Source organism: Octopus sinensis, linkage group LG1, assembly GCF_006345805.1.
Source record: "Octopus sinensis linkage group LG1, ASM634580v1, whole genome shotgun sequence".
In the NCBI taxonomy this organism is placed as follows: Eukaryota; Metazoa; Mollusca; class Cephalopoda; order Octopoda; family Octopodidae; genus Octopus; species Octopus sinensis.
The window spans coordinates 16,659,783-16,676,131 of record NC_042997.1 but is presented as its reverse complement, the minus strand read 5'-3'; the positions used below and the strand labels follow the sequence as shown (position 1 = coordinate 16,676,131).

The 16,349-nt window shown below is 34.3% G+C and overlaps 1 protein-coding gene across 4 annotated transcripts in view; it reads right to left on the bottom strand.

Moving 5' to 3' along the window:
* The window catches only part of LOC115208907 (protein Jumonji), a 232,035-nt gene that overhangs the window by 220 nt on the left and 215,466 nt on the right, over positions 1 to 16,349 (bottom strand). For all 4 annotated transcript variants that reach the window (XM_029777113.2, XM_036511178.1, XM_036511138.1 and 1 more), the window contains exons 16-22: positions 16,043 to 16,157; positions 14,529 to 14,637; positions 12,376 to 12,558; positions 11,144 to 11,274; positions 9,297 to 9,465; positions 8,219 to 8,326; positions 1 to 6,245 (exon numbers count right to left, since the gene is read on the bottom strand). The exon at positions 1 to 6,245 is cut by the window's left edge and continues 220 nt beyond it. In XM_029777113.2, the coding sequence (XP_029632973.1) occupies positions 6,123 to 6,245; positions 8,219 to 8,326; positions 9,297 to 9,465; positions 11,144 to 11,274; positions 12,376 to 12,558; positions 14,529 to 14,637; positions 16,043 to 16,157 (938 nt within the window). In that variant the 3' untranslated portion in view covers positions 1 to 6,122. The remainder of the gene's footprint in view (positions 6,246 to 8,218; positions 8,327 to 9,296; positions 9,466 to 11,143; positions 11,275 to 12,375; positions 12,559 to 14,528; positions 14,638 to 16,042; positions 16,158 to 16,349) is intronic.

Genomic DNA, 16,349 nt, shown 5'->3' with positions numbered 1-16,349 from the left:
TTTTTCAATATAAGATATGAAGAAACTTTAAGCTTTGGTCAATAGCTGCAACTTTTCAGTTTATTTATCAAATTCTTTGCCAAAACAAGGTTCATCTCTAAACCAAGCTTTAATGTCTATCAAATACATAGTTCAGTTTCCATTGCCTTACAAAATGCACTGACTTAATAATTAACTTTCTCATTTTTTTACTCATTTTTTGTTTGTTTTTCTTTTCTTTTCTCAAATTCATATTTTCCTCATCATCAACATTATTAATGTTATTATTATTAGTTAAAAAAAAAAACATGAAGAAATCCATGAAAATATGGAATTGATAAATATCAAGAGCAAATAAATATATAAATAAAAATCAGCCTCCAGCATTTTTCTCTTTTTGTGGGTATGTGGAGGTTTCTGTCCTGGAACACAAAACAAACCAACAGAACAAAAGAAAGCAAAACACATGGCAATAAATAAAATCCAAATTTGCATGTGTGTGTGTTTTTATACATATATATATATATATAAATATATACACACAAACACATGCATGCATATACAAGTGTGAGTGTGCACATAGACACATCAATATGAAATGCAGAAGGAGAGTGAAGTTTAACCAAATTGCAAAATTAAACTTAAAAGTTATTATAACACCTTTTAAAAATGTGCTTTTGACCACGAGTGCCAACCAGGTATTTTCCCCCCCTTTTTTTTTTAATTATGAGTCTCCACAAGAAACAATACAATTCAAATGATGTAAGCCTTATCTGAATTATGATGTGAAAAACAGCTACTCATTTAGCAATTAACGCATACTCTCTCTCATATATATGTATATGTTGTGTTGAAACAAGTGTCACCATCTTATAAGCAGTGTCATTTGTTTCTAATATTTCATGAAACATGAAATATTTCCTTGAGGAAATATTAACTTGCCTGCAATCAAGTGAGGGCTGGCAACAGTAAATCTGCCTCAACAAATCCCATATAAGCTTGGAAAAGTTGATGTTAAAACAACGATGATGATATATGTTTTGTATATTATATCGCACACATGCACATATATACATGTGTATAATGTCTAACATTCAATATCATGTTTATATACATGTAGCACAGGCATGGCTCATGATTAAGAATTTTACTTCACAACTAAGAGATTCTGAGTATGATAATACTGCATGATACCTTCGGTAAAGGCCTCTATGTATAGCTCAAAGTTGCCCCAATACTTTGTGAGTGAAATTGTGCAGAATCCTGTGTGCATATATATGAGTCCATGCCCATCAAGTTTGTGCATATGTTTAATGTAACACAGCCAATTAAAAATTAAAACTGCTAGAGAGAAGGCATCTTAGACACTTGACAAATACATATCAATAAATAAGTATAAGATTCTGGCTGAAATAAAAATTGGGACTGATATGCTCAATTAAAACTCCTTGAAGGTGTTGCCTCAGCATGGCTATAGTCCAATGACTAAAAGCAGTAAGAGAATGGGTGTGTGTGTGTGTGCATTTATTAGCCATAAATGTGTGTGAGTGTTAATGTCAAATATATATTTAAGGCAAGCTGGCAGAACCAGTAAAGAGCCAGAAGAAATGCTCTTGTGGCTCTTTACATTCTGAGTTCAAATCCTGCCAAAGTCAACTTTGCCTTCCAACCCTCCAAGGTTTTTAATATAGAGTAACCAATGAGAACTGGGGGTCGATGGTATTGGCTTATCTTTTCCTCTTGAAATTGATGGCCTTGTGTCAAAATTAGAACCAAGATACATATATATAGATATACACACACACACATATCATGTATATATACAATAGAAAACAAATATATATTTATATACTCTAAATATATATTATAAATATTATACATATATGTGTGTGTGTGTGTATATATATATGTATAGTATATATGTTATAAATATGTATAGATGAGGAAATGGAGATCTGTATGGAAGTAATACTGAACAAGAAATAGAAAATATAATACTTCCTCTCGTTGTTACAATTTTATGTGATACAGGTGTTATTTATAAAATAAAACAGTAAATGCAAATACAATACGCAATAGAAATTCTTCAACATTGTTATTTGTTGTTGTTAAGGAATTCATACAAACATTTCAGAGGAAAGCATATAAAATATGGAACCAAAAGATTACCTCGATAATATTGGAATGCCCGTTATCTAAACCCTGATACTACCCCTGCCAAGTTTCTTGAACAATTGTTACAAGCAATATTTTTTTTGTTTAAATATAATTTATTTCAAGATTTCTATTAAGGATTTTCATTTTTTTTTTGTTTTTCTTTTTCCTTAAGAATATTAAAGTGGACATCATTTCCAATAGTTTCCAAGATATGGCAGTATATGCAGATTATTAATAACCTTTTAGCTCACTGGAGAATAAATCATAGGCTAGCCAGTAGAACTTTGAACTGGTTATCAAAACAAACAAAAAAATTTTAAATAAAAGAAAGTTCCATTTTCCTAAACTGAAAGTCCCCATTCTGCAGATTCAACACCATAGCAGACAGGAGAATGAGAGTTTCAAATTGGGAAACAAAGGGACATTGTTAGGGCTTATTTTACAGCAGCATTACAAACCTAATCTGACCTGAGATAAAGCATTTATTGCAAACTGGTAGAGCTGTTTACTTAACAACCTTGTCCATAATCACTTAGTACCTTTACAACTTGGTTGCGCACAAGTAAGGTAAAATGCCTTTCTCAAGGATCAGGTTGATTGTGATGAGATAAAAGCTCATAGAGTGTTAATCTAAAATAGCTGATGGTTTGTACTCAGTTGGCTGTTGCAGATCATACAATCTATAAATAAAACAGATTTTTATTTTAGATATCTGAATGTTATTCAAAAAATGCAATTAGATGAAAGAACATAACCACCAGGTTAAAAAAAACAAACAATTTTTAATTCAGCTGAAAAGCTAAATGTTCTCCAGATATCTTCTTCAAATGAAATTTATCATTTTATACTCAGCATTTTAGTGAAGATCATAATTATTATGTTAAAAAAAAAAAAAAAAGATGAATTAAAGCCAAAAGATTTCCACTTTCAAAATAAAAAAAGTGTTTCAAAATTCAATAACAAAAAAATATTGAAAAGGAGATCACTTCATTTATATATGTTACAAAAAAAAATAAATTAAGGTTCTTTAATAAATCAAATCTCTAATGGTGGCAAATGAAGAAAGACCATCAGTAAGAATTTTTAAAAAAATGATTGATATTATAAATAGTGAGTGCTGATCCAAATTAACAGTGAAATAAAAATGATTGTTAAAAAAATACAAAAGACAAAAAAGTTGAAAAGAAACCAACAAACAAAATTAAATAAATAATAAAAACTGTTGTTTTATAATCCTGATATAACTATATCTGTGATTATAGACACCAAGGCTGGCTCTAAAATTCCTGATGCCCCATTCAAGCTAAGCTCTGGTGCCCCTATATCGCAAAGTTTGGTGTATTAGAACTGTCACTCTGACACAATGTTTACTGAGGGAGTGAGAGACAGAGACAGAAAGAATGTTGAAAAGTTTTACAATATGTTTTTTTAGAACTTTTGAACATGATTAAAAATTCCTTTTTTATATTGTTTTTTGTATTTTGACGGTTTAACATTTCCAGGACATATTTCTCATAAAATACGTAGTCCACATGTATCAATTAATTTTGATATTATCATTATTATTAAGCTGGTATTTCGAACATGACATAACAGAAATTGCTGATTTAAGATAATGATGGAAGGTTTTACTTTAAATATGAACAATTTAAAACAAGAAATTTTATACCATTGAATCAGAGGTGGTCTCAATGAATTTGATATCAAAAGGGTTAATCAGATAAAAGGATGCTACTTGTTAGTATTTTGTGCTCTGAAATAATTGCCAGAGTCTGTTGTACAATGAGCTGGCCTTGATAGCAACTAAATTAATGAACAGTGAGAGTAAAAGCATCTCACTACTTAAATGTAACACTTTATTTAATATTTTGTTTAAAAGATTATATTCAAATATTTTAAATTTGGAAAAAGAAAAAGAACAATTCCATGAATGTAAACTTAAGGAACCAATATTATTTTACTCAAAAATTTAATTTCATTCTTTCTCTCTCTCTCTCTCTCTCTCTCTCAAAAAATTCCTTTCTTAACCCTTTAGCATTCAGATTACTGTCAAATATGATGCTTATTTATTCACATTGTTTTCAATTAATCACGCATTATCTCATAGTTTTGTGATTTTGATGTCATTCTTTATCTTTAGAATGACATTGTAGGGTAGGTGTGACAGGTCAGAAGTGGCCAATTTGAACAGAAAACTGTTAGAATATTTGGGCCGAATATGATCAATTTAAATGCTAATGGGTTAAATTATGCTCTGAATTTTTAAATAATACTTAAAAACAATTTTTCACTATAATGTATTCCTGCTTATTTGCATGCTTGTTGTTAGCATGATTATGTTTTAGTTTATGCTCAATTGTCAAACAGTTGCTTCTGGCCAAAATCCTCCTTAAGATGTTGACTCTTTAAATAAAGGGTCAATGGTTCACATCTCATTACTGGCATTGTTTTATTCTGCGTCTTGTCATCACCAAGAGTCAGTCCACTTGAATGTAAACAGTCATCGAAAGGCAGTATACTGCACTTCCAATACATAGTAGAAGCACTGAATAACCTGTGGACATTTTGTTAGCTTGAAATCCTAGGTCCATTAGATTGGAATTCTGTTACAGAGAGAGTCCTTTCAGAAGATGTCTCCCAAGTGCTTTAAGCTTCTTAAAGATTAGGATAAACTCTAGCCCCACTCCCTTTTACATCTTCTAGGAACAGTGAAGGATTAAAAAAGTAAACCTGACAAACAGAAAAGCAACCATTTATCTCTGCTATTATAGATTATGCAAATTCAGCTACTAAATAGTAAAATGGGAATGTTAAGTATTTTCGAGACAAATAAGGAAATATACTTCGCTTAGTGGTGTCAAGATGTTAACTCAATACCCTATAGAATCAGTAACCTAGGCTTAACTACTGTTGATTATAAACCTATTGAGTAATAAAGAGAAGAGGAAAGTATACTTTGAACATTACACTAAACTTACTGGGAAATATATAAATATAGTACAATCATTTCCTTCAAAAACTTCCCAACTGAGCATTAATGGTGTGATATAAATGCAGAGGAATGATGTTTACTGCAAGGCACAGTTTTAGTTCAAGAGAACTACAACAAAAATAGCAAGTGATTACAAAGGATACACCATAAATTTTCTTCATTTTTCTTTTCCTTTTTTTTTTATTTTGATGTAAACCATTTCTGTCAAATGTCTACATATGAAGTTCAATAAATATGCTTTGAAATCAATTAAAAAAAATACTAGGTACAGTGATGGAATAATGTAAGGATGAAGAATTCATTAAGTCTAACAGCTTGTTGTGACATAAATATGAACAAAAAAAAATTTTCAATCTAATTAGTGAAAACTGAAAAAAAACTATCAAATTAAATGGATGCATATCAAATCAGAAGAATAAATATTTTCTTCACTTTGATAAAAATATAAACTGCTCAACGACCCGTGACAGTAGCTGCTGACATATGTTTCCTGTGAAACAAATAAATAAAACTCAATATTAAAAAAAAAATTTTTTTTAAATGTTGACATTATCATATTTTAAAATTTGTAAATAAACACAATTATGATTGACAGTACTTTCAACTGAAAAATTTAACTTCTTTCTTTTTTAAGTCTTTCTTCGCCTAGCTTTTTGTAGGAAATACACAAGATGAATTTATTTCCATGTTGAATGTATCTTTCTGTTACGAGCTATCTCAGAATATATGCACATGTAAAGAGGGAGAAGGAGAGAACAGTGGTGTGAATGTTGAGTGAATTAATGTATAAGTCTGGTTGGTTTGTTTCTCCCATCCATAAACATCAGTAATTCAAATTATATCACAGCAGAGTTCTGAAAATCAAAGCTTGACTGAACAAAAGAGATCTTCTTGTATGATTCACAAGCCAAGTAGATAATGAACATACAATAATAACTATTCGCCATTAATCAGACTTCCTGTCTAAAGTTCAACAGATCTGGCTGGTCAGTATTCAGCTTTTTGATTCTGGGCGTTTCACTGATTTTCGTTTCGGACTAGGATCAGTAATAGCATTGTTAGTTTCCTTCATGCATAACCGGTTGGAAGCTATTTTCAGAAGTTCCTCCAGATTTTCCTTGAAATATAAAATTAAAAAATAAATATATGTGTACATATAGAAATACATATATGTATATAATGGTTTTTAACATAAGTACAAACCCATAGTTTTATTGTGCATGCATGCATGTTTGTTAAAATATATTAATCTTTGTGTCTGACTGTTGCTTTAACAAGACATCATCATCATCATCGTTTAATGTCCGCTCTCCATGCTAGCATGGGTTGGACGGTTAAACTGGGGTCTGGGAAGCCAGAAGGCTGCACCAGACCCAGTCTGATCTGGCAGTGTTTCTACAGCTGGATGCCCTTCCTAACACCAACCACTCCGTGAGTGTAGTGGGTGCTTTTTACATGCCACCGGCACGGAGGCCAGACGAGGCTGGCAACGGCCACGATCGGATGGTGCTTTTTACGTGCCACCGGCACTGAGGCCAGTCTGGGCGGCGCTGCCAATGGCCACGTTCGGATGGTTCTCTTACGTGCCACCGGCACTGGTATCACAGCTACAATTTCCATTGATGTTGATCGATTTTGATTTTCACTTGCCTCAACAGGTCTTCACGTCGATGTAGAGAGATTTGAACAAAGAACATAAAGAGTGTAAAGTAAATATTATAAAATATTTTGTCTTTTTTGCCACCAATTCTGCCATTTAACTCAAATATGTTTGTATACACACACATACAAATATATGTATTGCCTTCATATATATATATATATTCACGGAGTGGAACTACACTCACGGAAGGTCATCCAGCTGTAGAAACATTGCAAGCATGGAAGGCAGACATTAAACAATGATTATGATGATACACACAGACACAAACAAATACACAAAAGACATTTTAAAATCTGTAAATGCACATATAATAGAGAATTTTAGCAAACATCTGAGAGATTTTGACATTCACAATTTCTAATGATGCTTTCATTACACATACTATCTTAGCTACAGAGTATAAACATTTTTACACTTTTAGTGATCTATATATCAGCTAATCTTCTCTCTACATAAACCCATTGCCCAACTAACTTCCTCTACATGAACCTAATTATCCAGTTAACCCTCCCAGCATATTCAACTTATTTCATGCATCAAGCTTTGAACTCAATGCTTTAATGTGATAATAAAAAATTCAAACCCGCTATAAAGTCTCAGATCTCCCAACTTATCAGAGTTAAACTCGTTACATACAGTTAGTCCGAGACAACAGTCTTAAACCCCCAGGCGCATGGCACCTGAAATTTTGGGAAGAGAGGCAAGTCAATTACATTGACCCCAGAGCTCAACTGGCACTTATTTCATAAACCCCAAAAGGATGAAAGGCGAAGCATTTGAACTAAAGAGGTAAAACCAGAAGAAATGTTAAGAATTTTGTACAGCATGCTGATGATTCTACCAATTCACCACCACCTTAACTTTCCATATTAGTAGCCAAATCTATTTGTTATTTTTAAAATAGGGATTCCATGCTTTAACGACAACAAATAGGTTTGAACAGCCTGAGACTTCGCAGTATGGCTTGGATCGTGGTCTTCATATTTCCTTATGGCATGTCATTCAAAGTATATGTGAAATAAGTTGAATAAAAAATAGATATTCCATGTTTGAGATGTTAATAAATAACATCAGTGGCTAGACTTCAACTCAAATAATATGAAATCTCAGCTCAAGTTGATACTCAGACACCTATTTGCATATCTGAAGAGTCAGACCAATATGTTGTTCCAAAGCCCTTGATCATCTCAAGTAGAATTGAATAGGGTTTCTCATGACTCCCCTGATCCCAGTGAAACAGTTAAGAACATAACAGCTTTAAATCTAAAATCAACACTTTTGCTACATTCCTTTTCCTCCACCACCAATCTCACCATACTGAAAGTAAATTCCCATAATACTCCCTCACACAAGAAATAAATAAAGAGAAGAGGAATAGTTAAGTGTAAACACTAGAAAAGGAAATAAGTAAGAGATCAAAAACTTACATCAGAAAATCTGTAATAAAGCTTACAGGCTTTCAGGTTTCTCTTCTTTTGGATGTGAGCAAGTGCATGATCCAAACAATACAAACTTTCATCTACTTCATTCACAACCTAATTATTTAAAAACAGAGATATTAATTAGATGAAAGTATTATTAAAAGTTTAAAAAAATGTAAAAACAACAAGTAAATTCAAAGAGTTGATATATTAGTGAGGTTACACATGAGTAAAAATTTAGAGTGGACAAGTATGGTTACAGAAAATGGTAACATTTTGCTTTGCTGAGGAAGCCAATTAAACCTGAGATACACCTGAAGTTCTCACCAAAGATCAGAGTCACTCCTCATTCAATTTTTATGTATTTCATTTTTAGTTTTCTTCCCTTGCATTTCTTGATAAGAATTAATCAGGGAAGCAAATGATTTTTTTTTTCTTCTTCTTACAACAGATGATAATTTTAATAAAATATCTTGTAGCTCATTACATTAAGTATGTTAAGCCTACACTTAATTATGTTTTCCATGCAGAAGGCATCCCTGTGTACTCCTTCAACAACATCTTTATCACTCAAAATCTTTATATTTCTCAGTCACCTACAATCTGGCAGGTGCTTTTAACCCTTCAGCATTTAAAATGGCCATGTGTAACCAAAATATTCAACATGTTTTATGTTTAAACATTAAGGCCAAATTTGGTCTCTCACACCAACCCAACAAAGTCGTTCTGAAAATAAACAGTCACCTCATCAAAATCTCAAAGCTACAAGACAATGCATGATTAATTCAAAATAATATGAATAAATAAGCATTATATTTGACAGAGAAATTTAAATGTTAAAGACTGTTTAGCTGACACAGTTTAATAATAATGAAATATGTCCAAAATTGCTAAACACTAAGGAATAAAGTGTTTTCCTAAGAAATTTCAAAAGGGTGTAGTCACATTAGCTCCAGGAGTCCCAAAGTACTTTAGAACCTGAAAAGCTTATGACTACCACCAGCATGCCTCATTAATTAATTAAATGAGAAAAAGTTTGAGAAAACTAAATAGTTGTCACAAAATAACAGACAAATTATTTTACCATGGAAAAGTAGCAAATTCTTTTGTAGACTTCACATCTATTTTCACTGCTTCCGTCATTGGCACGCTTACGTTTGAAAGAGGACACTAAAGGTTCATGGGCATTCATTCGTGCAGAATTCTTCAGACCGGCATCATAAAGTTGTTTCCTCAATGACAGTTCATGTTCTCTGATAATATAACAGACAGATACAAATATTGGCACAATGCTAGCAATTTCAGAGGATAGTGAGAGAGGGATAAGCCAATTAAATAGATCTCAGTACTCAACTGGTACTTATTTAAATTGACCACAAAAGGATGAAAGGCAAAGTCAACCTCAGCAGAATTTAAACTTAGAATGTAAAGACAGATGAAATGCTGTTAAGCATTTTGCCTGATGTGCTAATGATTCTGCAAGCTTACTGCCTTAGACAGATGCAAATATTGATTTCAAATTTCAGCACAAGGTCAACATTTCCAGGAGATAGGGGTAAATTGATTACATTAAGCCCAGTGCTTAACTGGTACTTATTTTATCAACCATGAAAGGCAAACCTCAGCAGAATTTGAAGTCGGAATGTAAAGACAGACAAAATATCACTAAGCATTTTGCCCGGTGTACAGAGGATTCCGTCAGCTTGCTGCCAAAGACAGATACAAATATTAAAAAAGGGAAAATATCAGTTATTTCTGGAGATGTAAAAAGGTCTTTTACAGACAACCTTCCTATAGCCAAAACAAAAATGAATAAATAAAAAGTTATTTCAGCTTGAACACCTACTAAACATTTACAAAGATTAACACCTACATTTGATTATTGTTCACGCTGCGAGATCAGAGCAACTATCATGAATATACACATCTGCATAAAAGTTTGTCTAACCACTGGGCAAGCTTTTAACGCATAGTTGGAGTGTGTCCTCTCTCTCTCTCTCTAGCACACTGCAAATGCAATTGTCTCTGCACCTCCAAACTAGTCACCATACAACATATAAAACTTCATTTGTTGCACTAACACCACCTCCACCTTCTTTTACAATAACTGAATCTCAATGAGATTCCCTACTTAACACTTAACCAAAATATTCCATTTAGTTTTTATCAGTGTTTGTATTCTTGGAGACTCCTATACTGTTAAGCCTCATCCCTCACTACTCTGTCTTACTTCTTCATTGTTATTCAACAATATGATCAAAAACATCCCAACCAGAACCTCCCTCTCTTCCTTTACTGCTTAAGATCTACATATAGTTTCCCTTCAATTATTATTTTTTCAATAGAGCGTGGCCGTCCGCCAGCCTCGTCTGGCACCTGTGTCGGTGGCACATAAAAAACACCATCCGAGCGTGGCCGTTCGCCAGCCTCGTCTGGCACCTGTGTCGGTGGCACATAAAATCACCCACTACACTCTCGGAGTGGTTGGCGTTAGGAAGGGCATCCAGCTGTAGAAACACTGCCAGATCTGACTGGCCTGGTGCAGCCTTCGGACTCCCCAGACCCCAGTTGAACCGTCCAACCCATGCTAGCATGGAAAGCGGACGTTAAACGATGATGATGATGTAATAAGTAGCAAGATGCTGTGCTAGTAAAGATACACCCAATCCATGCCAACATGATAAAAGTGACTTGTAGTGGTGATGGTGGCAATAAATATCTTCATAGCTCATTAAAAAGATAGCTTATATATTATTTCAAACTTTCTATTTTATTTGAGATTTTTAAAACTAAGTCATTGAATGTTACGCAAATTTAGACTTTGATATTTTTAAGGTTAAAACCCAACAGTCCACTACACATACATACAAAAGGTATAAACCGCATTCATGAACTGACAGTGAGAGTTAAGTTGTCATTATTGATACTTACATGGCTTTTATTAAAAATGGAATGGCTTGCATTAACAATTCCTCAGAGACAGCAGGCTCAGTTTTCACCATATGTCGGAGCAAAGAATCCAAAGAAAACATCTCTGGCCATAAACAATTCTTGCGCAAAACCTAGAATAGAAGAAATTTCAATTAACATGATTGTAAGCCTAGTAATCTTTCTGTTGGTTTCTTTTGCCAAACTACTAGGTTATGGGGACATAAAGACACTAACATCAGTTGTCAGTTGATGGTGGGGGGACAAACAGACACAAAATTACATGCACGCATGCACACACACACATATATATATATACACGACAGGCTTCTTTCAGTTTTCGCCTACCAAATTCACTCACAAGGCTTTGGTTGTCCCAAGGCTATAGTAGCAGAAACTTGCCCAAGGTGCCATGAAGTGGGATTGAACCCAGAACCATGTGGTTAGGAAGCAATCTTCTTACCACAGAGCTACTCCTGCAACTGTATATATATAAGGGAATCTTACATTGTGTATAAACTATATATTTGGAAGGACCCATTATAAACTCTTTTAGACTTTACTCATAGGGTATTGGAATATTACATATATACCATTCTGTCTAAAAAATGGATTTACAACTTCAATATCCATACATATTTTGCATCTATTTTCTTTCTTCCACCTCTCTCTCTCTATTTTGTATCACATCTAAACTAACTAATGACTTAATCATCCTCTCACACCTTCTCCAATGAAGGGATATAATTAATAAATATCCTGGAAACAGCTGTAAGACCTTCTATCTATAAATGTTCTAATATCTACACAGCCTTGGTTTTTTATCTCATTACGCAAAAATTTTTTATATATATATATATATAATAAAATAAAATAAAAATATCTATCCATTCTACCCAATGTACTGGGTTCTATATCAGATAATGTTTGCACTATTTTAATATACTTTACAACTCCTACAAAAACACCCATTAAACTCTCAGTGGTTGGCATTAGGAAGGGCATCCAGCCGTAGAAACCATGCCAAATCAGATTGGACTCTGATGCAACCTTCCAACTTGCCAGCCCTGATCAACCCATCCAACCCATGCCAGCATGGACAACAGACGTTTAATGATGATGTGTGTGTGCATGCACCCACATAAATAATATATCTCTAAACAGTTGTGAATAGGTTTTAAAGTGCTAAAAATTAAAAGACATAGACTGAAGAAAGTAAATGCTGTGTTAGCTACCTGAGCAATAGCTTGTCCAAGTGGAAGCCAATCTGGAGTGGCATATGGCAATGATTCTGAGATACTGAAGCCACAGTTTAAAGATGCCGTATAAGTAAATGGGAATACAACTACAAACTGGTGCTGTTTCTGAACAATTCGGCCAACAGATACTCCTTTTTTAACCAACAGTTCAGGATTCATCTGAAAGAAAAATAAATAAAAACATAAGTAAATAAATTTATTGAAAGTGAAACTGAAGATAAAAATATTTATCATTAAAAAATTAATTACTGGAATTTGATATAATTCCTGCAATGTAATTTATTTTATCCAATAACTGTGTAAATATATATTAAATGGTATTTTTTAAAAATGCTAGCACATATTTTTTCATGACAATGAATTTAGCAAAAGCACTCAATTCACCACAAAACTTCTGCTGAAAATACTGCAAATAACTTGCATGGTTATGATGACAAGGGTTCCAGTTGATCCACTCAATGAAACAACCTGCTTGTGAAATTAATGTGCAAGTGGCTGAGCACTCCACAGACACACACACCCTTAACATATTTCTTAAGGAGATCCAGCGTGGCACACTATGTGACAAAGCTGGTCCTTTGAATTACAGGTACAACTTCTTTTTGTCAGCTGAGTGGACTGGAGCAACGTAAAATAAAGTGCCTTGCTGAAGGATGCAAGGCACCACTGGGAATGAAATTCATGACCTGAACACCCTAACCACTTAGCCATGCGCCTTCACTCTGCTGCAAATAAACACTACAAGGCTGTACAACCAAATACTGTAAACAATGTACTAGTGTCCCTGTAAGCTTGAAATAGTAAGATTCCTCCCAAACTTACAATTGACTGCTAGCTATTCTGTTCTAGAGATATGTTTCAACAAAGTCACTGCACAGTTAGCCTGCTAGAAATAGCAGCCAAATCTGCCTCAAACTTAGCACTAGCATCTTAAAACTATCACAGGTTCCAGTCCTTATTGCAGTGTGGTGGTTTGTGTGTTTCACTGACCCCGAGAGCTTTACCAGTGGAGTACAAGCCTCTGGTTAAGGCCTCTCATGCTAGACAGATCAAAGGTTAGAGGCCAGACTAATATGGAACACCACTTCTCAGAAGTAAAAATGAATCTGTGTAGGGCCAACATCCCTACCTACAAAACATCAAAGTTACAGAAGCATTGATGACATTCCAAAAACAACAAGATCTGAGAGAAGGCCTTTTCCCTCAGAGAAACAAGCAGGATACTGAGGTGGGCTCACAAATGTAGGAATCTGACTGGAGAGAAGCTGAAAAGAGCCCAGGATCAAGAACAGAGGAGCAAAGTTGTCAATGGCTTATGCTACATGGTGAGTAATGGGCTGAAGTATCTTAAAACAAGGAAGGATACATTGGATTATGTAATCCCTGTTATGCAAATAGATGGAACAGATTTGGCTGGAAGAGAAGTGTCGTTCAAGCAAATGTCACACCAATCAGAACAGCAAACAAATCTCTTTCCAATTACAGTTTATTGCTTTAAAATAATGGATAATGTAGTCCTAGATACACTATGTCTGATAAAAGACTGCATGATCAAGGTAGAGATACTACAAAGCTCTACTCAATCAGAGTTGGCCTTGGGCTAAACAAATATTTACCAATGAAACTGTTGGATGGTAATGATGGATTATGATGAAGATAATTATGGATGGAAGCACTCTGTCGGTTACGACGACAAGGGTTCCGGTTGATCCGATCAATGGAACAGCCTGCTCGTGAAATTAACATGTAAGTGGCTGAGCACTCCACAGACACGTGTACCCTTAACGTAGTTCTCAGGGATATTCAGCGTGACACAGAGAGTGACAAGGCCGGCCCTTTGAAATACAGGTACAACAGAAACAGGAAGTAAGAGTGAGAGAAAGTTGTGGTGAAAGAGTACAGCAGGGATCACCACCATCCCCTGCCGGAGCCTCGTGGAGCTTTAGGTGTTTTCGCTCAATAAACACTCACAACGCCCGGTCTGGGAATCGAAACCGCGAGTCCGCTGCCCTAACCACTGGGCCATTATGCCTCCAAAGAAGATAATTATAATGATGGCAACAACAATAATGATGGTAATGATGATTTCTTTTATGATAATGGTAAGCAAATGCATAATGAAAATATACCATAATAAAATCTTCTTTGAACCAGCCATCATCATCCCACACATGACCTGGAACAAGTTCTTTGATTGCTGCTTTTAGATTCTGCTTCAGTTGCTTTGGAATGGAATACCTGTTAATGGGATAAGATTAGATTAGATTAAAATGCACACTAAAAATCCAAGATGTGTGTGTACATGTGTTGGGTCTTGATGAAATTTTTAAAGATATAATTAGTAAGGACTAAATTTTCTAAGAAGTAATTCAATAGTTCTCTCAGTGGCGTGAGTATTTTGACTTAGATCTGTTGTGAGTCCTAGAAGTCATAAGTCCAGAGCTTAATCTGGCTTCCATGGCATAAAAAAAGACAGATCACAACACTATTTCTTGAATGGGATGCCAGCTCATCACTGGGTTTAACTTGCTAGTTATTTGCTAGAGCTCATTCACAGCTGAATGAACTTGATCAATGCTAAATATAAGTGTTTCACTGCCCAGTCCAAGTATCGAAACTGTGATCTGATGATTATGAGTGCAACACCCTAACCATTAGCCATAGCAAAACATGGGGGCAGGGGAGAAACAGCAACTTATTATTATTATTCTGCACCACCACCCTACTACATGCACACAATTATATTACATAGAGATTGGGTTCTAGTTCCACTTCAAGTATTTGAGAAGTCTTAAACTATGATATAACCAATTACAAGCTTGTAAAATTGTGAATGACAAGAAAAATATATACAACCTAACATTTTAATATTATAAACTCATTTATCCAGACAGACCATGTCTTTTATATTTATGAGTTGAACAAGTTTCCAATTATAAATATTTACCAAAACAAGTGTCTTTTTAATAAACTGGTTGCTCAAAACCAACCATTGATAAAAGACAGAAATCAATCACTAATGTACATGACTGCAAGAAAAAATTAGTTTCTGTCTCAGGTACAATATATGTTTAAAATATTTTTGATTTCCATGTTTGTACACACAGATATTAATACCAAATGTAAAAGCTGTTTTCTTAGCTCAGTTGTGAGAAACAGAGAAAATAAACAGCCAACAATGGCGGCACAAACTCCACAATCATTGCTTCTATGTTCATTTTTCAACACTGACAATCCGTTGACCAAAACTTCTTTAGGTTGTATTTATAGCCAGAGGTCTTGTCTGAAACCAAACCTTATGTGTTTTCAAGTAAGGTACATTATTCCCTTGGTCTTCACATGATAAAACTCCTGAGCTACTAGAGATATTGTTTATGCGGGTCATATTAAATCCCACCATCAGCCAAGGCGCTAATGTGAAGATACAAGGAGGCAAACACATACACACACAGAACTTCTATACAGTTTCCATCTACTAAATTTCATTCACATGGCATTGGTCAACCTAAGGCTATAGCTGAAGGAATTTGCTGATGCAGAGGATTGAATCACAAGCCATGTCGTTGCAAAGCAAACTTCTTAACAACACAGCCATGCCTGCACCTATTATTACAAAGAAATATTAGAAATCCTTGTTACTTACCAAATGAGATCAGCCCCAGTATGTAAATAATGGATGTAGGGCAAGCTGTGTCTGCTGGTTGACCAGCATGAAGTTGTGAATAACATTCCAATATGGAGCACAGGCAGTGTAACACCTAAAAAAAGAAAATACTTTTTTTAATAAAGAATAATTACATACATTAATAGCTAACCTTTTGGTTATATTCTCAGTGGAATTCATAAAATTTATGATAAATTCTAAGAATGAGCAATGTTGGCTAGCTCATATTCTCTTTGGCCATTACCAGTATAATCACCAGACGGACAAATACAGATTCATATTGTAT